Below are 23,328 nucleotides of genomic sequence, written 5' to 3' on the forward strand. Positions count from 1 at the left end.
ACCTGGTGTTGTGTAATTTTTAAACTTTGGAATTAAAAGTCACTTCCAGTTGAGGTGACCATTGCTTGCCGTAAAATCCATTTGGTTTTCATTCCTGTTGGAAAAGGACATCTGTCATCATTATCAGACCTGGCCTACACGTGACTCCAGACCCATAACAATATCGTTGCCTCATAACCCTCCTCTGAAAAGACCAAGCAAGCCACTCAGTTAAAAGGCAGTGAGGGATGGCTAGTGAATGCTGTCCTTGCCATTGACGTTGGCATCGATTAAATGATGAAAATAATAGAGGGGGATTAATCCTGACACTGGATAAGAACGATTCTGATATTAGCAATCACAGCTTGATTGCTGGATTGCCCTTCTCATTAGCCCAGTTGAGTCACTGGGGCAACCTGTCAGCTTTTTTTTTACTCTAGGTGTTCTGGAATTTGAGGACAATTCATTGAACCCCTCCAGAAAGAGGCCATTTGGCCCATTGAGTCTGCACCGATCCTCCAAGGAACATCCCACTCAACCCCACCCTATCTCCATATTTCCCATGGTTAATCCAATTAGCCTGCACATCCTGGACACTATGGGCACACTGTAACCTGTACATCTCAGGACTATGGGAGGAAACCAGAGAATGTGCAAACTCCACACAGACAGTGGACCAAGCCTGGAATTGAACCTGGGTCCTTGGTATTGCGAGGCAGCAGTGCAAACCATTGAGCCACTATACTGCCCTGTTGAAGTTGGAATGGGAACATTTTCCACACTAGACATGGGTAACAGTGTCATAAACTTGTGGGTCATCTAGAGTGCAGTTAATTGCAAGACAGAGCAGATCTTTTTATCTTTTTTAACAATGTGCTTCAGGTTAAAAGCCATAAGTGTGACACTTTTGCATGCCTAGGTAACCTTGAAGACAATTGGCCTCTTCGAGAGTAATGTGTCCAGTTCTGGTCACCCTTTACAGCAAGGACATTATTAAGTTGGAATGGGTTCAGAAGAGATTAACCAGCATGCTGTTGGGACTGGAGGGTTTGAGTTATAAGGACTTGTTCCACTGGACTGTGGGAGGTTGAGGGGTGAGCTTATAGAGGTTTATAAAATCATGAGGAGTATAGCTAGGATGAATGGCAGGTGTCTTTTCCCTAGGGTGGGGGATTTCAAGACTGGGGGCATATTTTTAAGTTGAGAGGAGAGAGATTTAAAATAGACATAAGGGGCAACTTTTTTTACACAGAGAGTGGTTCAAATGTGGAATAAACTTCCAGGTACAGTTACAACATCTAGACAACATTTAGAATAACACATGAGGAAGAAATATTTGGAGGGATATGGGCCAATTGCATGCAGGTGGAACTAGATTAGTTTAGATTGTTTTAGATTAGATCCCCTACAGTATGGAAACAGGCCATTTGACCCAACAAATCCACACCGACCCTTCGAAGAGTAACCCACCAAGACCCATTCCCAAGATTAGTTTGGGATTATGGTTGATATAGACTGGTTGGATCTAAGGGTCTGTTTCCGTGTTGTATGATTTTCTGACTTGATAACTTAATGTTAATTAGTGCTGAATGTGGAACTAACATTATTACAGGACGAACATATTTTTTCAATGCTTATTTGTTCTTAGGACGTAGAATTTTAGGTAAGACCAGTGTTTTAAGAATTTTCGATTGTTGCCTTTTCACAATATGGCAGTGAGCTACTTCCTTCACCCTCAATGTGTAGGTAGATTGAGAACATGCAGATGGATTTGAGAAAACCTGGTTTTTATCCATTTTCCTAATCAATGGACTGTGGGTCACCTCAAAGCACCTAACTTCAACAGCAGTGATGAGGAGCTGGACTGAGAGCAGGAATTGAGTTTTAGTGTGTCCACCAGTGCATGGATGTCTTTGATGACTGAGACTTAACTCCACAGAGTTTAATAGCACTCTTGGCTTGTACTGTGGCTGGTGGAAGCAGTGTCAGCTTTGGAACAGAATGAAAACTACCTTACAGAGATAGAGTCATAGAGATGTACAGCACAGAAACAGACCCTTCGATCCAACTCATCTTTGCCAATCAGATATCCGAAATAAATCTAGTCCCATTTGCCAGCATTTGGCCCATATTCATCTAAAGCCTTCCTGTCCATTTACCCATCTTTAAATGTTGTAATTGTACCAGCCTCCACCACTTCCTCTGTCAGCTCGTTCCATACATGCACCACCCTCTGCGTGAAAAAGCTGCCCCTTAAGCCCATTTTATATCTTTCTCCTCTCACTCTAAACCTACGCCCTCTAGTTTTGGACGCCCCACCCCAGGGAAAAGACTTTGTCTATTTATCCTATCCATGCCCCTCATGATGTTATCAACCTCTATAAGGTCACCCCTCAGCTTCCAACACTCCAGGGAAAACAGCCTCAGCCTATTCAATCTCTCCCTATAGCTCAAACCCACTAATCCTGGCAACATCCTTGTAAATCTTTTCTGAACCCTTTCAAGTTTCACAATATCTTTCCTATAGCAGGGAGACCGGAATTGCACGCAGTATTCCAATAGTGGCCTAACGAACGTCCTATACAGCCGCAACATGACTCCCAACTCCTGTACTCAATACTCTGACCAATAAAGGAGAGAATACCAAATGCCACCTTCACTATCCTAACTACCTATGACTCCGCTTTCAAGGAACTATGAACCTGCACTCCAAAGTCTCTTTGTTCAGCAACACTTTCCAGGACCTTTGCATTAAGTGTATACGTCCTGTCCTGATTTGCCTTTCCAAAATGCAGTACCTCACATTTATCTGAATTAAACTCCATCTGTCACTCATCGGCCCACTGGCCCATCTGCTCAAGATCCTGTTGTAATCTGAGGTAACCTTCTTTGCTGTCTACTACACCTTCAATATTGGTGTCATCTGCAAACTTACTAAACATAATTCTTCTGTTAACATCTAAATTATTTATAGAAATGATGAAAAGTGGTGGACCAAGCACAGATCCTTGTGGCACACCGCTGGTCACAGACTTCCAGTGTGAAAAACAACCCTTCACCAACACCCTTTGCCTTCTACCTTCGAGCCAATTCTGTATCCAAATAGCTAGTTCTCCCTGTATTCCGTGTGATCTAACCTTGTGGGATGGAGCTGCTCCTTTAACAAGGTTATGCAGTCCTTGTTTTTTCAGGGAGGTTGCAAATGATAGCGCCTCCGAAAAGTCTGGAGGTTGAAGGTTTTTAGTGACAATTTGATAATAGCTGACAGATACTGCCTCAGACAGAGGCTTTCAAGTTAAAGAGATTTGCAACAACAACAGTATGTGATGGATGGCAGTTATAGGAAGGGGGAAAGTCTCAGATGCAGTCACATAGATGGGTTAACTCCAGGAAAGGTAAGAGAGGTAGACACCAATGGCAGAAGTCTTTTGTGGATATACCCATTTCAAACAGGTATGCTGTTTTGGAAAATGTACGGGGTAATGGATTCTCAGTGGAATGTAGCACGAACAGCCAAGTTTCTGGTATTGAGACTGGCTCTAATGCAACGAGGGGTACGTCGGCTTCAAAGAGATCAATTGTGTTAGGGGATTCTGTAGTCAGAGATACAGACAGACATTTCTGTGGCCAGCAGAGAAAAAGTAGAATGGTGTGTTATTTCCCTGGTGCCAGGATCAAGGATGTCTCAGAGAGGGTGCAGAATGTTCTCACAGGGGAGAGGGGCCAGCAGGAGGTCATTATTCACATTGGAACCAATGACATTGGAAGGGGAAAGGTTGAGACTCTGAAGGATAGCTGGTCGTGTCGTTTCGTGGCTAGTTGGTGTTCATGGATGCGGATCGTTAGCTGTCTTCCTGTTTGTCCTATGTAGTGTTTTGTGCAGTCCTTGCATGGGATTTTGTACACTACATTGGTTTTGCTTATGCTGGGTATCGGGTCCTTCGTTCTGGTGAGTTGTTGTCTGAGAGTGGCTGTTGGTTTGTGTGCTGTTTTGAATCCTAGTGGTCGCAGTCGTCTGGCTGTCAGTTTGGAAGTACTCTTGATGTATGGTAGTGTGGCTAGTCCTTTGGGTTGCGGCATGTCCTCATTCCGTTGTCTTTCCCTTAGGCATCTGTTGAAGAAATTGCGCGGGTATCCGTTTTTGGCGGATACATTGTATAGGTGTTCCTCTTCCTCTTTTTGCAGTTCTGGTGTACTGCAGTGTGTTGTGGTCCTTTTGAATAGTGTCTTGATGCAACTTCTTTTGTGTGTGTTGGGGTGATTGCTTTCATAGTTCAGGACTTGGTCTGTGTGTGTGGCTTTCCTGTATACCTTTGTGGTGAATTCTCCGTTTGGTGTTCTCTGTACCATCACGTCTAGGAATGGGAGTTGGCTATCCTTTTCTTCCTCTCGAGTGAATCGGATTCCTATGAGTGTGGAGTTGATGATCAGGTGTGTGTTCTCTATTTCTGTGTTTTTAATGATTACAAAGGTGTCATCCACATATCTGACCCAGAGTTTGGGTTGAATTTGCGGTAAGACTGTTTGCTCTAATCATTGCATTACTGCTTCTGCTATGAGTCCAGAGATGGGTGAGCCCATGAGTGTGCCATTGATTTATTCATATATTTGGTTGTTGAATGTGAAGTGTGTTGTGAGGCACAGGTCCAGTAGTTTGAGTATGCCGTCTTTGTTGATAGGTTCAATGTCCTGTTGTCTGTTCTGTATGTCCAGCAGGTTGGCTATTGTTTCTCTGGCTAGGGTTTTGTCGATAGAGGTGAACAGTGCCGCTGCAACGGACAGCTGGAACTGACAACCGGAAGCGGCAGATACAAATCACTATAAATGCCGGAGGAAACAGCACAGAAGCGCTTCACAGGAGGCTCCCAATCACTGAGGATGTCACCTAGACAGGGGACGAAACGTCTGCAACACAAATTCCCAGCTCGGCGAACAGAACCACGACAACGAGCACCCGAGCTACAAATCTTCTCACAAACTTTGAATAAATTAAACTGCATTCATTTCAATGCAAGGGGCCTAACAGGGAAGGCAGATGAACTCAGGGCATGGTTAGGAACACGGGACTGAGATATCATAGCAATTACGGAAACATGGCTCAGGGATGGGCAGGACTGGCAGCTTAATGTTCCAGGATACAAATGCTACAGGAAGGATAGAAAGGGAGGCAAGGGAGGAGGAGGAGTGGCATTTCTGATAAGGGATAGCATTACAGCTGTGCTGAGGGAGGATATTCCTGGAAAAACATCCAGGGAAGTTATTTGGGTGGAACTAAGAAATAAGAAAGGGATGATCACCTTATTGGGATTGTATTATAGACCCCCCAATAGTCAGAGGGAAATTGGGAAACAAACTTGTAAGGAGATCTCAGCTATCTGTAAGAATAATAGGGTAGTTATAGTAGGGGATTTTAACTTTCCAAACATCGACTGGGACTGCCATAGTGTTAAAGGTTTAGATGGAGAGGAATTTCTTAAGTGTGTACAAGAACAGTATGTAGATGTACCTACTAGAGAAGGTGCAAAACTTGACCTACTCTTGGGAAATAAGGCAGGGCAGGTGACTGAGGTGTCAGTGGGGAAGCACTTTGGGACCAGTGACCATAATTCTATTCGTTTTAAAATAGTGATGGAAAAGGATAGACCAGATCTAAAAGTTGAAGTTCTAAATTGGAGAAAGGCCAATTTTGACGGTATTAGGCAAGAACTTTCAAAAGCTGATTGGAGGCAGATGTTCGCAGGTAAAGGGACGGCTGGAAAATGGGAAGCCATCAGAAATGAGATAACAAGAATCCAGAGAAAGTACATTCCTGTCAGGGTGAAAGGGAAGGCTGGTAGGTATAGGGAATGCTGGGTGACAGAAGAAATTGAGGTTTTGGTTAAGAAAAAGAAGGAAGCATATGTCAGGTATAGACAGGATAGATCGAGTGAATCCTTAGAAGACTATAAAGAAAGTAGGAGTATACTTTAGAGGGAAATCAGGAGGGCAAAACGGAGACATGAGATAGCTTTGGCAAATAGAAGAAAGGAGGAACCAAAGGGTTTTTACAAATATATCAAGGACAAAAGGGTAACTAGGGAGAGAATAGGGCCCCTCAAAGATCAGCAAGGTGGCTTTTGTGTTGAGCCACAGAAAATGGGGGAGATACTAAATTAATATTTTGCATCAGTATTTACTGTGGAAAAGGATATGGAAGATATAGACTGTAGGGAAATAGATGGTGACATCTTGCAAAATGTCCAGATTATAGAGGAGGAAGTGCTGGATGTCTTGAAATGGCTAAAAGTGGATAAATCCCCAGGATCCGATCAGGTGCACCCGAGAACTCTGTGGGAAACTAGAGAAGTGATTGCTGGGCCTCTTGCTGAGATATTTGTATCATCGATGGTCACAGGTGAGGTGCCGGAAGACTGGAGGTTGGTAAACGTGGTGCCACTGTATAAGAAGGGTGGTAAAGACAAGCCAAGGAATTATAGACCAGTGAGCCTGACCTCGGTGGTGGGCAAGTTGTTGGAGGGAATCCTGAGGGACAGGATGTACATGTATTTGGAAAGGCAAGGACTGATTCAGGATGTCCCTTAGATTGAGTTTTTTGCAGAAGTAACAAAGAAGATTGATGAAGGCAGAGCAGTAGGTGTGATCTATATGGACTTCAGTAAGGCGCTCAACAAGGTTCCCCATGGGAGACTGATTAGCAAGGTTAGATCTCAGAGAATACAGGGAGAACTAGCCATTTGGATACAGAACTGGCTCAAAGGTAGAAGACAGAGGGTGTTGGTGGAGGGTTGTTTTTCAGACTGGAGGCCTGTGACCAGTGGAGTGCCACAAGGATCAGTGCTGGGCCCTCTACTTTTTGTCATTTACATAAATGATTTGGATGCGAACATAAGAGGTACAGTTAGTAAATTTGTAGATGCCACCAAAATTGGAGTTGTAGTAGACAGTGAAGAGGGTTACCTCAGATTACAACAGGATCTGGACCAGATGGGCCAATGGGCTGAGAAGGGGCAGATGGAGTTTAATTCAGATAAATGCAAGGTGCTGCATTTTGGGAAAGCAAATCTTAGCAGGACTTATACACTTAATGGTAAGGTCTTAGGGAGTGTTGCTGAACAAAGTGACCTTGGAGTGCAGGTTCATAGCTCCTTGAAAGTGGAGTCGCAGGTAGTTAAGATAGTGAAGAAGGTGTTTGGTATGCTTTCTTTTATTGGTCAGAGCATTGAGTACAGGAGTTAGGAGGTCATGTTGCGGCTGTACAGGACATTAGTTAGGCCACTGTTGGAATTAGATTAGATTACATTAGATTACATTACAGTGTGGAAACAGGCCCTTTGGCCCAACAAGTCCACACCGAACCGCCGAAGCGCAACCCACCCATACCCCTACATTTACCCCTTACCTAACACTACAGGCAATTTAGTATGGCCAATTCACCTGACCTGCACACCTTTGGACTGTGGGAGGAAACCGGAGCACCCGGAGGAAACTCACGCAAACACGGGGAGAACGTGCAAACTCCACACAGTCAGTCGCCTGAGGTGGGAATTGAACCCGGGTCTCTGGCGCTGTGAGGCAGCAGTGCTAACCACTGTGCCACCGTGCCGCCCACTCACAATATTGAGTGCAATTCTGGTCTCCTTCCTATTGGAAAGATGTTGTGAAACTTGAAAGGGATCAGAAAAGATTTACAAGGATGTTGCCAGGGTTGGAGGAATTGAGTTGTAGGGAGAGGCTGAACAGGCTGGGGCTGTTTTCCCTGGAGCGTCGGAGGCTGAGGGGTGACCTTATAGAGGTTTACAAAATTATAAGGGGCATGGATTGGATAAATAGGCAAAGTCTGGGCTCGGGGAGTGCAGAACTAGAGGTCATAGGTTTAGGGTGAGAGGGGAAAGATATAAAAGAGACCTAAGGGGCAACTTTTTCACACAGAGGGTGGTACGTGTATGGAATGAGCTGCCAGAGGAAGTGGTGGAGGCTGGTACAATTGCAACATTTAAGAGGCATTTGGATGGGTATATGAACAGGAAGGGTTTGGAGGGATTTGGGCCGGGTGCTCGCAGATGGGACTAGATTGGGTTGGGATATCTGGTCGGCATGGACAGGTTGGATCGAAGGGTCTGTTTCCATGCTGTATATCTCTGTGACTCTAAAAACATTTGTACAATGAAAGGGATGTGGCCAGTTCTCTCAGCTCAGCTTCTCTCTGGTCTGTTTTTTCAGTAGAGGAAAAACTGCTGGACCCAGAAGCAAGTTGTAGCTAGTACTCTCTCTCTCTAACTTCTACCTAGAAGACCCTGTGTGTGATTTTCCCTTTTGTGCTAAGGGACATTTATGGGGATTGTTGCTAGCATTCGGAACAGCATCATAAAGTTGGGATGATCTGTTGGATTTTCGGATGGGTTAAGTTATTCGGTATTCTGTTTTCTGTTGTTTGTGTTTAATTCAGTCATCTTATAAATAAATTCTATTTTGTTTAAAACTAAGTGGTTTGACCAGCTGATTCTCTCCTGGAAAATCCACCTTACACGTGCTCAAAACAACTAGCAAAGTTAGGGTCTGGGCTATCTTCCTGAAATGTTGCGAGGGGGTCTGGCTGATCCATAATATTTGCTAACCATTCTACCATGAGGAACCTTGTCGAACGCCTTACTGAAGTCTGTATAGATTATGGGGCGGCACGGTGGCTCAATGGTTAGCTCACAGCACCAGGGTCCAGGTTCAATTCCAGCCTTGGGCGACTGTCTGTGTGGAGTTTGCACATTCTACCTGTGTCTGCGTGGGTTTCCTCCGGGTGCTCCGGTTTCCTCCCACAGTCCAAAGATGTGCAGGTCAGGTGAATTGGCCATGCTAAATTGCCCATAGGTTAGGTGCGTTAGTCAGAGGGAAATGGGTCTGGGTGGGTTACTCTTCGGAGGGTCGGTGTGAACTTATTGGGCCGAAGGACCTATTTCCACGCTGTAGGGAATCTAATCTAATCTAACCTAATCATGTCCACCACTCTGCCCTCACCTGTTCTCTTCGTTACTTCTACAAAAAATTCAACCACGTTTGTGAGCCATGATTGCCATTGCACAAAGCCATGGTGACTAATCAGACCTTTCCTTTCCAAATACATGTAGTAAACAAGGAGATACAGGAAATTACATTAAGCTTAAACACCCAGTTCAATCATACCCCCTCTCCTAATAGCAGATTTACAAATAAAAATATGAGAACTAAATTGAGGAAAAATCTCTGTGGGAAAAGCATATCCATTCCAGAGACCGGTGACTTCAATTTATTATTAATGATTAAAAGCGAGAACAGTTTAATGTATTATTAAGCAGCTTTACTTTGATTGTCCATGCAAAGCAGCTCAGCAAGACTTACAGAATTCAATTGATGTTCATTAAATTCCTGCTTACTGGATTATGACCAGTTCTGTGAGGAGAGCCACAGTACAAAAGGGATAATCCCAATTTGCAGAAGCAGGAAAGAGAACTCATCTTGTTTCTTAATTATTCGAATTGAGACAGCCGAAGAGGGCAATTGAAAATCTTAACACAGTTCAAGATCCGTGTTAACATTGACATTCCGTTGCAGTTCTGAGGAGACACCGGGGGGCTGTATTTCAGATGTGACATTTAACTGAGGGGCTGTTTGCACATGTGTAAAACAGCCAAAGGCACTATTTTGAAGAAAAGCAGTGGGGTTATCTCTGGTGTTGTGGCCTATATTGATCCCTCAATCAGCAGCAGATAAGCCACAGATTATCTGATCGTTATCACTTGATGCGAGGTCACATTGTGTGCTGTGTTTCCCAATTTCTAACAGGACTACCCTTCCAAGTGTCACTGGCTGCAAGTGTTTCGCGCTGAATGATGGCTGTGAAAGGTGCTAAATAAATGCAAGCTTTTCTAACTTTTTTTTTGAAAAGAGAAAGTGCACTTCCAAACAAGCTTTACTCTGTATCTCATCCTGTCCAGTTCCCATCCTGGAAGTGTTTGATGGGTAAGATTTACTCTGTATTTAACCCCATGCTGTCCTGGAAGTGTATGATGGGGACAGTGTAGAGAAAGCTTTACACTGTATCTAACTGTTTGCGATCCCTGTCCCAGAATTATATGATGGGGACTATGTAGAGAAAGCTTTACTCGGTATCTAACCCCTTGCTGTCTCTGCCATGGAGTGCTTGATGGGGCACAGTGTAAAGGGTACGGTGTGGAAGTGATTTAATGACTGTTTTTAAAAGGAAAAAGTTAAAAATCACACAACACCAGGTTATATTCCAACAGCTTTATTTGGAAACACTAGCTTTTATAGCACTGCTCCTTCATCAACCACCTAATGAAGGAGCAGCACTTCGAAAGCTAGTGTTTCCAAATAAACACTATTGGACTATAACCTGGTGCTGTGTGATTTTTAACTTTTTCCACCCCAGTCCAACACCGGCACCTCCAAGTCATGTTTAAAAAGAAAGTTATAGCCTAAGATAGGAGGTCTTTCTGTCATTATATTTTATCTAGTTATTTAAAGGGAATCTTCAGCAACCATTTCTCTGGCCAGAGTATAAAAGATCGGGTGTAATGTTGAAGGAGGATTGAAGGCCCATGTGGAACATAAACTCCAGCATGGTGTCTCACTAATGATAATGTGCAGTGCTTGACTCTACAATTGATAGTCATCCACGGGTATGCCAGAATTTCAAAATGCTTCAGCTCTATTATTTCTCATATGTTGTGAAAGCATTGACTGCAAGAGAAGGCACTCTGAAGTGTTGACTGGCATTCAACTTAAAGGTTTACAAGAGAATCCAACCCAGCTAGGGATTTAAAAATATAATTGAAAATACGTCCCAGGGCTTTGTGTAAGGGAAGGTAGGTTACAGACAGCGGATTTTATGGATTATTTAGATCTTAAAAACTGACTGGACTTGTGACTATCTTTTGCTAAGCTAACAGAGGACTGTTAAAGCATGAAATGAATACCTAGAGGGCATGGTTGAAGCATTGCATACTCGAAGAGCCATTTGGGTAAATATGGAGCACAAGATGCTTCGGGACTTTGGAGGAGGTTAGAGGCACTGGGATTAATTTGAAATACTCTAACAAAAGTTTCTATCACAAACACAATAGGCTATATGTGCCTCCTTCCTTGCTGTAAATTTCCTGTGTTGAATTGAATTCATTTGAATGTGGGTGTCCACAATAGAGTATGGATGTCTCATGTGTGGTTTGTAATGTCCCTTCCGCTAGGCTGGAGGCCCCAGGTTCAAGTTCCACCTCAGGGACCTGAGGGATGTGAAAAATGTGTCACATCGTAATAACTAGGAGCAGGAAGAGGCTATTCAACCCTTCGAGCCTGCCCCGCCATTTAATAAAATCAAAATCAATTTCCTGCCCTCTCTCCTTCAAGCCATTATTTATTTTAAAAAATCTGTCTATCTCCGCCTTAAATTTACCCTTCATCCACTGCACTCTGGGCCAGCTAATTCCACAGATTCATGTAATTTCTCCTCAATTCTATTTTAAATTTGACACCCTTTATCCTAAAACTATAACCTCTTGTTCTAGATTGCCTCACAAGTGATAATATCTGCTCTATGTCAGTCCCCTTTAGCATCTTATATACTTCATAAAGTCATAGTCATAGAGTTACAGAGTCTTACAGCATGGAAACAAGTCCCTTGTTCCAACCAGTCCACACCAACTATAATCCCAAACTAAACTAGTTCCACCTGCCTGCACTTGGCCCATATCCTTCCAAACCTTTCCTATTCATGTCCTTATCAAATGTCTTTTAAGTGTTGTAACTACCAGCATCCACCACTTCCTCTGGAAGTTGATTCCACACACGAACCACTCTCAGTGTAAAAAAAGTTGCCCCTCATGTCTTTTAAATCTTTCTCCTCTCACCTTAAAAATATGCCCCCAAGGCTTGAATCCCCCAGCCTAGCATAAAGATACTTGCCTTTCACCTTATCAATACCCCTCAGGATTTTATAAACCTCCATAAAGTCATCTCTCAATTCCCCATGCCCCAATGAACAAAGTCCCACCTCAATTAGATTCTCTTCTCCTTCTTCTAAACCCAAGAGAATATTGGCCCAGCTAGGCCAAGCAGTTGATTATTAGTCTATAATTCCATTCAATGGCAGGTGACAAGAGCAGGAGAGTTTCCTGGTGGCAGCTGTAATGTGTCAGCCTTCCTGTGTTAAAGGACTTACATGTTCTAACCATGTGAAAATGTCATCCATACTGTCATCAAATCCCTGCAGTGTTGAAAGAGGCCATTCAGCCCATCATGTCTGCACTGACTGTCTAAAGGGCATTCCATTAGGCCTCCCACCCCATTTTGGGACAACTTAGCGTGGCCAATCTGCCCCCACATTGTTGGACTGTGGGAGGAAACCTTGGCGGACACAGGGAGAACGTGCAAACTCCACACAGACGGTCACTCAAGGCTGGAATTGAACCTGGGTCCCTGATGCTATGAGGTAGCAGTGTTAACCACTGAATCACCATGCCACTTAGTAGCAGTAATTAAACTAATTTTCCACCCAAAGTATCTCAGATAGGACTAATGGACATGACCACAATAGATCAAATGCCAGCAGAGCTGGGAGTTGAAGATACACAGGCTTTGGACTGGATAGTTTTGAGCTTCTTGAGTGTTGGAGGACACCTCACCAGGATCAATGGTGAACTCACTGCTGACTCTCACTCCACAAGACCATATGGTATAGGGGTAGAACTAGGCCATTCGTCCCACCAGGTTTGCTCCACCGTTCAATCCCTATTCTCTTGCCTTCTCCCCTTAACCCGTGATCCCCTCATTAATCAAGAACCCTATCTATCTGTGTCTTAAATACATTGAATGACTTGGCCTCCAGAGCCCTCTCTGGCAATGAGTTCTGCAGATTAACCTCCTTCTGGCTGAAGAAATCCCTCCTCATCTTAGTTCTAAAGAGTCATCCCTTCACTCCTCATCTCTCCTCCACATCCACTCTATCCAGGCCTCTCAGTATTCTGGTAGTTTCAATCAGATCCCCCCCTCATCCTTCTAAACTCGATTGAGTACAGACCCAGAGTCCTCAAGCGCTCCTCATATGACAAGCCCTTCATCCTCAGGGTTACTCTTGTAAACCTGTTCTGGATCCCCACCAATGCCTACACATCCTTCCTTAGATATGGGACCCAAAACTGCTCACAATATTCTAAACGTCATCTACCTGAGCCTTATACAGCCTCAGCAGGACATCCCCGCTCCTGTATTCTTGAAATGAATGCTGACATTGCATTTGCCTTCCTAACTGCCAACTAAAAGTGCTTGTTAAGCCTGAGAGAATCCTGAGCTCGGATTCCCAAGTCCTGTTTTAGATTTCTGACGCCTTTCCCCATTTAGAGAATAGTCTATGCCTCAATGAAAAGAACCGAGTGAGTGTGTCACATCTACCTGTGTCTTTGTTCTTGATTTAATTTGTGCACTGCTATACATCATATTACTTTGCTGGTTGCTTTTGAGTAGCATGCATTATTTGAGGTGTGTAATAGCTAAACACGGGCAGTTATGTGATTTGGCGTTCTCACTAAGAAACCTCCCTCTCATGGAGCAACTCTGGAGTCCACAGTGCTCTGTACTGCACAGAATGGGCAGTTTGAGAGAATTGCAGAAGAGGTGTAGAATTGTGCTTAAAATGTAATAATCATTTGCAGGTGCATGGATTTTATCAATATTTCTGTGTCAAATACATCAAAGCCTGCAGGTTCAGAAAATACTAAACTGTGTAGATATTTTGATATCTCACTTGCAGTCTATCAAATAACATTTGCAGAACCAAACATTGCTACATATTTAGATTTGTTGCTTAATTATACAAATTAATGATCTGGGAGATTTAGATAATGATCTATTAAAATATATTCAGAAATGCAGATGTTACCAAATGCACATGTCAGCTTTGGAAAATATTTGATTTTAAAATGAGTGAATAATTAATTTCGTTTGAGCAGATGCTGCTTAAAATTTCAATTTATTGTAATTGTGATCGCTATCTGGCATGCGGAGGAATAAAGAATCTGCCACAGTTGTAACCGTGGTAACTGTCGCTGGGCATTGACGAACACTTGTTTGTGAACAGGTTGTGAAGATTTTCTTATGAATAGCCACGTCCTGCAGCCCATGATTATAATTAACAAAGATTAGGATTTTCACTGGGGTGTTCAAGTCATAAACTCCCCGAGGTAAAAGCCACCCTGTTCCCATACATCTCGCAACGCTCTTTGCAAATAAAGAACTTCCATCTCTTAGTTTTTGAATGAAATGGCCAAAGAAACGAAACAGATGGAGTGTATTATTGGTGCACCGTCCGATTTCTTTTTGAGAATTCCCATCTGTTTCATTGGGCAACATCACTGATCAACGCTGGAGTCAGTGACTGCTTTGCACGTTCCTTTCTGCTGATGGTTTTGCTGAATCCCTTTTAAGAACTGCACATAATGGCCAACAACAACAACTCACATTTATACAGCACCTTTAACGTAATGAATTGTCCCACAGGGTGTTGTAACCCAAAGGTTGAATCTATAGAACCATAGAAATGTTACAGCACAGAAGGAGGCCATTTGGCCCATATTGTCCATGCTGATCCAGCTGCCCTTTCTAATCCCATCTTCCTACACACGCCTCATTGCCCTGCAGCTTTCAGCACATCAGGTGCAGTTCCATGTACTTTTTGGAAGAGTTTAGGGTCCCTGCCTCTACCAGCAACTCAGGCAGTGAATTTAAGCCCCCCCCCCCCACCCCCCCACTGTGTAAGAAAGGTTTTTCCTCACATCCCCTCTTGTTCTTCAGCCTCTTAGCTTGAACCCATGACCCCTGGTTTTTGAACTCCCTGCCAAAGGAAACAGGTTCCTCCTGGTTACTCTATCCCCACCCCTCACAATGTTATACACTTCCGTCATTTCATCCCTCAGCCTTCTCCATTCCAAGGAAAATGACCTCAAACTCTCTAATCTCTCTTCGTAGCTACAGTTCTCCAGCCCTGGCAATATTCCAGTAAACCTTCTCTGCACTCTCTCCAGAGCAACTCCGTCCTTCCTGTAATGTGCCAAACAGAACTGCACACAGTACTGCAGGAGAAGCTACAAAATCTGCCCCACTAGAGGTCACAGAGGCAGGTTTGTAGGTATGCCCTCAAGGAAGAATGGAAAATACAGAGGTGAAGCAGGAATTCCAGAGCCTATCAGAAGTTGGAGTCATGGACACCAATGGCAGAGGTGACCAAAATCAGAAATATACCAGAGACTAGGTTGAGCTAGGATGAGGGATTTCAAGACTAAAAAGCCCATGTTCAGGTTTAGATTAGATTAGATTAGATTCCCTACACACCAGGGTCCCAGGTTCGATTCCAGCCTTGGGTGACTGTCTGTGTGAGGAGAGAGATTTAAAAGAGATATGGGGGACAAACGTTTCACCCAGGGAGTAGTTCGCATGTGAAATGAACTTCTTGTGTAAGTGGTGATGCGGGCACAGTTACAATGTTTGGAAGGGATGCAGATAATTACATAAATAAGAGTGGCTCAGTGGTTAGCAGTATTGCCTCACAGTGTCAGTGACCCGGGTTCGATTCCAGCCTCGGGCGAATGTGTGGAGTTTGCACGTTCTCCCCCCTTTCTGCATGGGTTTCCTCTGGGTGTGCTGGTTTCCTCCAAAGATGTACAGGTTAGGTGGATTGGCCATGCTAATTTCCTATAGTGCCCAGGGATGTGTATGCTAGCCATGGGAAATGCAGGGTTACAAAGAATGGGTAGGGGGGTGGGTCTGGGTGGAATGCTCTTTGGAGGGACGGTGTAACTCGATGGGTTGAGTGGCCACTTCCACACTGTAGGAATTGGTGACAAGTTACCAATGGTGGTGTTATTTCATTACCCTTACCTAATGATCCTGGTTGTATTTCTACATTTAACTCAGCTTATCTGAACCTCAGCCTGTGCCCACTGTTCCATAAGGGAACTTTAATGAAGATAAAAAGGGACTGACCAACAAACAGCACAGTCAGGGGAATAGCCTTGCTGAAGACACTTGTTGTGGCATAGTCAATGTGACTGGTGAGATAGCAGGAGTAGATCCCAGTATCGGAAGTCTTCGCTTTGGCGATGTAGAGATTCCCTGTCACTTGCGAGATGAAGTGACGATCATCTGGCGTTATGAAGTTCGGGATTTCGTCGATAAACCAGCGATATGTTGGAGCTGTGATGCAAACAAATACGAAGAGAAAAGATAAATCAATCCATCTGTCAGCATTTTGGGCAGATGACCAGAGAGTAATCATTTGAATAGGAACCACTGAATCAAAATGAGTTGGAGTAAAATGTTAAATTCCTGAGAATCACCGCTGCGTGAAATGGCCAACTGGTACCTTCTCTGCTGCTAATGGCTCTGAAGGGGTTGATCTTCATGTTACATTGGCTCCACCCGTTTTACTAATGCCATACATGCTCTGTGGGTGGAGACAAGGACATTTATTCTTGCTTTTGGAGGGAGTGGATGGATCTGTACCAGCTCCTTAAAGTCTGAGTAATTATGGCTGACCCCAAAATAGTTGTCCTGATTGCTATCATGCGATGAGCTATCTTGGTGGAAGCAATTTCAATTGAGGCACTCAGTACCGGATTTGATGATTACTTGAATAGAAATGGTGTGCAGAGATATGGGGAAAAGCAGGAGATTGACAAGAGTCAATAGAACCAGTGCAGTATGATGGGCTGAATGGCGAACTTCTGGACTATAACAATTCTGTGCTATCTAAGAACAGTGCATCTTCTGTAGATACTCTGCGTTAATGTATCCTCGATCTTTATCACTTTTACTCCTAAGACAAAGCAAAAGCAAAGGAGAATTGGTGGCCATGAGCTATCTCAAATAACCCATACACTTCCCCTTCCCATCTCTTTCGCTTCCCCTTCCCTTCACCTTTCCTTCACCCTTCCTTTCCCTTTCCCCTTTCCTTACCCTTCCCTTCACCCTTCCCTTCCCTTTCCCCTTCCCCTTACCCTTCCATTCCCCTTCCTCTACCCTTTCCCTTTCCCCTACCCTTTCCCTTCCCCTACCCTTTCCCCTTCCCTTCCCCTTTCCCTTACCCTTCCATTCCCTTTCCCCCTCCCCTTCCCCTTTCCTTACTCTCCACTTTCCCCATTCTTCCCATCCTTTCCCCTTCCCTTCCCCTTTCCTTATCCTTCCATTCCCTTCCCCTTCCCCTTCCCTTCCCCTTACCCTGCTCTTCCCCATACCCTTCCCTTACCCTTACCCTGCCCCTTCCCCTTCCCTTACCCTGCCCCTTCCCCTTCCCCTTCCCCTTTCCCTTACCCTGCCCCTTCCCCCTCCATTCCCCTTCCCCTTCCATTCCCCTTCCATTCCCCTTCCCCTTCCATTCCCCTTCCCCTTCCCTTTCCCCTTCCCTTTACCCTTCCCCATATCCTTCCCCTTCCCCATACCCTTCCCCTTCCCCTACCCTGCCCCTTCCCCTTTCCCTTCCCAATACCCTTCCCCTTCCCCTTCCCCTACCCTTCCCCTTCCCTTACCCTTCCCCTTCCCTTACCCTGCCCCTTCCCCTACCCTTTCCTCTTCCCCTGCCCCTTCCACTTCCCTTATCTTTACCCTGTCCCTTTCCCTTACCCTTACCCTGCCCCTTCCTCTTTCCCTTACCCTTACCCTGCCCCTTCCCCTTCCCCTTTCCTTACTCTTCCCATCCCTTTCCCCTTCCCCTCCCTTTCCCCTTCCCTTCCCTTTCCCTTTCCCCTTCCCCTTCCCCTTCCCTTACCCTGCCCCTTCACCTTCCCCTTTCCCTTACCCTTTCCTTCCCATTCCCCATCCCTTTCCCCTTCCCCTTCCCCCTTCCCTTTCCTTTCCCCTTCCCCCTTCCCTTTCCCTTCCATTCTCCTTCCCTTACCCTTTCCCCTTCCCCCTTCTCCTTCCCTTTCCCCTTCCCTTCCCTTCCCCTTTCCTTCCCCTTCCCTTTCCATTTCCCCTTCCCCTTCCCCTTCCTTTCCCCTTCTCTTCTCCTTCCCCTTCCCCTTCCCTTTCCCCTTCCCCTTCCCCTTCCCTTTCCCCTTCCCCTTACCCTTCCCCTTACCCTTACCCTTACCCTTCCCCTTCCCTTTCCCCTTCCCCTTACCCTTCCCCTTACCCTTACCCTTCCCCTTCCCCTTCCCCTTCCCCTTCCCTTTCCCCTTACCCTTACCAGTAAAGGTGACACAACAATAATAGTATCAAGTAAATACCGCACTGATCTTTCTCCCATAGCTCTCCAATTAGATTCCTCATCCTTATCAAATATTTATCTAATTCACTTTTTGTTGTAAGTTCCTATTCGATCAGCTGTCAGGCAGTGCTCTCTCGGTCCTAGCCACTGGTGGTGTAAAAATGGTTCTCCAGTCTGGCTCTGTGACATTCCTAATAATGGAAACGGTTTCTCAAACCCACTCTCAAAATCCTTCCTAATTTTACACCGCTCAATGAAATCTCCCTTTAATTCTCCATGAGGAAGAACAAAGGCAGGATATTCAATAGTTAAAAATATAAAATGTCTCTGACAAATAAATCCTATTAGTACTAAGGAAACCATGAAATTGCTACTGGAAGGGATGAGACTATGATCACTGAAATATACTGGAACCACTGAGTGGCAAAAGAGGTGTTGGAAACAATTTACAAGGACAATGAAGTGAGAGGTCATAATGAGCTGGCTCTCCTTTCTTACATAGAAATTAGGTGCCAGAGTAGGCCCTTTGGCCCTTCAAGCCTGTTACACCATTTAATGCGATCATGGCTGATCAATCAACCCAGTACCCTGTTCCCGCTTTTCCCCCTTCCCCTTTTATCCCTTTAGCCCTGAAGATAAAGAAAGGCGGCACGGTGGCACAGTGGTTAGCACTGCTGCCTCGCAGCGCCAGAGATCCGGGTTCAATTCCCGCCTCAGGCGACTGACTGTGTGGAGTTTGCACATTCTCCCCGTGTCTGCGTGGGTTTCCTCCGGGTGCTCCGGTTTCCTCCCACAATCCAAAGATGTGCAGGGTCAGGTGAACTGGCCATGCTAAATTGCCCATAGTGTTAGGTAAGGGGTAAATGTAGGGGTATGGGTGGTTTGCGCTTCGGCGGGGCGGTGTGGACTTGTTGGGCCGAAGGGCCTGTTTCCACACTGTAAAGTAATCTAATCTAATCTAATCTAAAGGCTGGATAGGCTGGGACTGTTTCACTGGAGCTTAGGAGTTTTATAAAATCATGAGAGGTATAGATAGGGCTAGTGGGAGATGCCTTTTTGTTAGGATGGGGGCACATTATTTAAGTGAGAGGGGAGGAGAATCAACCTTTCAGGCATAAGCCCTTCATCAAGAATGCCGAAATGTTGACTCTCCTGCTCCTTGGATGCTGCCTGACCTGCTGTGCTTTTCCAATGCCACACTTTCTGACTTTGATAACCCTCCAGAGTCGAAGAGGGTGGTGCTGGAAAAGCACAGCCAGTCAGACAGCATCCGAGGAGCAGGAGAGTCAACATTTTGAGGGTAAGCTCATCCTCCGGTCTACTTTCCTGCCTTTTCCCCATAACCATTGAATCCCTTACTGATTAAAACCCTTTTTCAGACCTGATTATACTTAATGACTCAACCCTGACAGCCTTACAGACTTAGAACCCTCTGGAAGAAGAGTCTCCTCATTTCTGTCTTACATAGGTGACTCCTTACTCTGAGATTATGCCCTCTGATTCTAGATTGTCCCGCAAGGGGAAACCATCTTTCTCCATCTACCCTGTTAAGATCCCCTGAGAATCTTATATGTTCAATAATGTTGCCTTTCATTCTTCTAAACTCTGATGAATATGGCCCAACGTACTCAATCTCTCCTCATGAGCAGGTGTAAACAATTCTATGACGTTATCTTGATGAAGAAATGGAGAGGTCTATTCAGTTTCCTTGTCGGTATTTATTCCTCTCCTGCCATCGTTAAGGAAATGATTTTATCGTTCATTGAGGGGCCAATTGGATAAAAAAATTGCTTGCCATATTTCCTGTTCCTGATGCTGCTTCACCAGCTGTGCTTTTCCAGCACCACACTTCAACTCGTGTTTCCTTCATTATCACAGTAACTTCAAAAATACTTGGTTGGCCGTAGTCCTCTGGTAATGAATGATGCTCCAAAGTTAACCTTGCCCTTTCTCTTAGAGGCTGTCGATTGAAGAACGGAGGGAACATTGAGGAGGTAAGGATTTCACTACCTAGAGGCACATCTCTTACTTATGGGAATTCGGTGTATTAGCATGTTCAAATCCTCGACAAACCCACATGTTCAGAATCAGGGCACACAATTTCAAAATAAGGGGAAAATCATTTAGGACTAAGTTGAGGAAAAGTAGCTTCACTCAGTGCAGTTGTGTAACCTTTAGAGTTCACTACCACAGAAGGATCTCAGTCACTGAAAATGTTTAAAGTAGTGATTAATAAATTTTGAAATCCCAGAGATTTCAAGCTATTTAGTGTTAATGTGGTAGAAGGGCATTGAAGAAGATGTCATTATTATATTGAATGGTGTAACAGATTGATTGATTGACCGACCTACTGCTGTATTCCTACGTTCCCCAGTTTTGATTAACTTACACACATCTGCTGAACATTCGATGAAAATGCAAAGGAACAAAGTGCTTACCTGGATAATGGGGGGGTGCGTTGCAAGGAAGCATCAATCCCGTCCCTTCATTCACCTTCACCTGTTCCCTCTCTTCTGTTGAAAACTGTGAAAGATCTGTTAATCAGAGAAGTATCTGGGTTAATGGAATAGTTTACTGAGGGATTGCTGAGGATAAGAAAGTAACTCAACCATGTCACTGCCATCACAGCAGCAGTATCTTATCACGCAACTGTGACCAATATGAAGCTTGATGGTTCATCCTGCTCTCCATGTCCCTCCTGGTTGACGGCCACTTGGGTGGACACCCAAAGCCAATGGAAATGTCTGTCACTGGGCAATGACTTCAGACTCCCTCTCCCACTCTGCCAAGGATATGCAGGTGCTGGGCCTCCTCCACTGCTGCTCTCCCACCCGACGCCTGGAGGAAGAATGCCTCATCTTCCGCCTCGGAACACTCCAACCCCAGGGAATCACTGTGGACTTCAACAGTTTCCTCATTTCCCCTTCCCCCACCTCACCCCAGTTCCAAACTTCCAGCTCAGCACTGTCCCCATGACCTGTCTATCTGCCTATCTTCCTTTCCACCTATCCACTCCACCCTCCTCTCTGACCTATCACCTCCATCCCCACCCCCATTCACCCATTGTACTCTTTGCTACCTTCCCCCACCCCCACTCCCCCCCCAATCATTTATCTCTCCACTCTGCAGGCACCCTGCCTCTATTCCTGATGAAGGGCTTTTGCCCGAAACGTCGATTTTCCTGCTCCTCGGATGCTGCTTGACCTGCTGCGCTTTTCCAGCACCACTCTAATCCAGAATCTGGTTTCCAGCATCTGCAGCCATTGTTTTTACCTAGTGACTTCAGATTCCTGGTCATACCATCCCCACGAGAGGGAGTAGGTGTGGGTGTGTGTGAGGATGTGTAGGTGAACGCTTGTGTGTCTGAGAGAGGGAGTAGGTGTGGGTGTGTGTGAGGATGTGTAGGTGAACGCTTGTGTGTCTGAGAGAGGGAGTAGGTGTGGGTGTGTGTGAGGATGTGTAGGTGAGGGCTTGTGTGTCTGAGAGAGGGAGTAGGTGTGGGTGTGTGTGAGGATGTGTAGGTGAACGCTTGTGTGTCTGAGAGAGGGAGTAGGTGTGGGTGTGTGTGAGGATGTGTAGGTGAACGCTTGTGTGTCTGAGAGAGGGAGTAGGTGTGGGTGTGTGTGAGGATGTGTAGGTGAGGGCTTGTGTGTCTGAGAGAGGGAGTAGGTGTGGGTGTGTGTGAGGATGTGTAGGTGAGGGCTTGTGTGTCTGAGAGAGGGAGTAGGTGTGGGTGTGTGCGAGGATGTGTAGGTGAGAGTGTGTGTGTCTGAGGATGTGTAGGTGAACGCTTGTGTGTCTAAGAGAGGGAAAAGGTGTAGGTGTGTGCTTGAGGGTGAGTAGGTGAGAGTGTGCACATCTGAGCAAGGGAGTAGGTGAGGGTGTGAAGGTAAGGGTGTATGTGTGAGGGTGTGTTTGTCTGAGAGTAAGTAAATGAGGGTATGTGTGTCTAAGTGTAGGTGAGGGTGTGTGTGTGAGGGTGTGTAGGTGAGGGCGTGTAAGGGTGTTTAGGCTAGGGTATGTGTGTGAGGGCGTGTAGGTGAGGGTGTGTAAGGGTGTGTAGGTTAGGGTATGTGTGTGAGGGTGTGTAGGTGAGGGTGTGTAAGGGTTTGTAGGTGAGGGTATGTGTGTGAGGGTGTGTAGGTGAAGGTGTGTTTGTCTGAGGGTGCGTAGTTGAAGGTGTGAGTGTCTGAGGGAGGGAGTAAGTGAGGGTGTGTTTGCCTGAGAGAGGGTGTGTAGGTGAGGGTGTGTAGGTGAGGGGGTGTGTGTCTGAGAGAGGGAGTAGGTGAGGGTGTGTTGGTGAGGGCGTGTGTGTGTGAAGCTGTGTAGGTGAGGGTGTGTAGGTGAGAGTGTGTAGGTAAGGGTGTGTGTGTGTGAGTGTGTGTGTAGACGAGGGTGTGTGAGGGTATATAGATGAGGGTGTGTAGGTGAAGGTATGTTTGTCTGAGGGTGCGTAGTTGAGGGTGTGAGTGTCTGAGAGAGGGAGTAAGTGAGGATGTGTAGGTGAAGGTGTGTGTGTGAGTGTGTGTGAGGGTGTGTAGGTGAGGGGGTGTGTGTCTGAGAGAGGGAGTAGGTGAGGGTGTGTGTAAGTGAGAGTGTGTAGGTGAGGGTGTGTAGGTGAGGATGTGTAGGTAAGAGTGTGTGTGTGTGAGGGTGAGTGTGTGTGAGGGTGTGTAGGTGAGGGTGTGTGCGGGTGTGTAGGTGAGGGTGTGTTGGTGAGGGTGTGTTTGTGAGTGTGTGTTTGTGAGGGTGTGTGTGAGGGTATGTGTGTGTGTGGGTGTCTGTGTGAGGGTGTGTAGGTGAGAGTGTGTAGGTGAAGATGTGTGTGTGAGGGTGTCTGTGTGAGGGTGTGTAGGTGAGGGTGTGTAGGTGAGAGTGTGTAGGTGAAGATGTGCGTGTGAGGGTGTCTGTGTGAGGGTGTGTAGGTGAGGGTGTCTAGGTGAGGGTGTGTGCATGAGGCTGTGTGTGTGAGGGTGTGTGTGAGGGTGTGTGTGAGGGTGTGTGTGAGGGTGTGTAGGTGAGGGTGTGTGTGAGGGTGTGTAGATGAGGGTGTGTAGATGAGGGTGTGTGTGTGTGAGGGTGTGTAGGTGAGAGTGTGTGTGAGGGTG

General features: G+C 45.5%; 1 protein-coding gene across 2 annotated transcripts in view; it reads right to left on the minus strand.

Annotated features, from left to right (window-relative positions):
- The window catches only part of cntn2 (contactin 2), a 234,604-nt gene that overhangs the window by 93,843 nt on the left and 117,433 nt on the right, over positions 1 to 23,328 (minus strand). For both annotated transcript variants that reach the window (XM_043716479.2, XM_087973467.1), the window contains exons 5-6: positions 20,659 to 20,754; positions 16,000 to 16,209 (exon numbers count right to left, since the gene is read on the minus strand). In XM_043716479.2, coding sequence (XP_043572414.2) covers positions 16,000 to 16,209; positions 20,659 to 20,754 — 306 coding nt within the window. The remainder of the gene's footprint in view (positions 1 to 15,999; positions 16,210 to 20,658; positions 20,755 to 23,328) is intronic.

This window comes from Chiloscyllium plagiosum, unplaced genomic scaffold (assembly GCF_037043375.1).
Source record: "Chiloscyllium plagiosum isolate Xiang-an unplaced genomic scaffold, Cpla_swu_hap1 HiC_scaffold_26, whole genome shotgun sequence".
Taxonomy (NCBI): Eukaryota; Metazoa; Chordata; class Chondrichthyes; order Orectolobiformes; family Hemiscylliidae; genus Chiloscyllium; species Chiloscyllium plagiosum.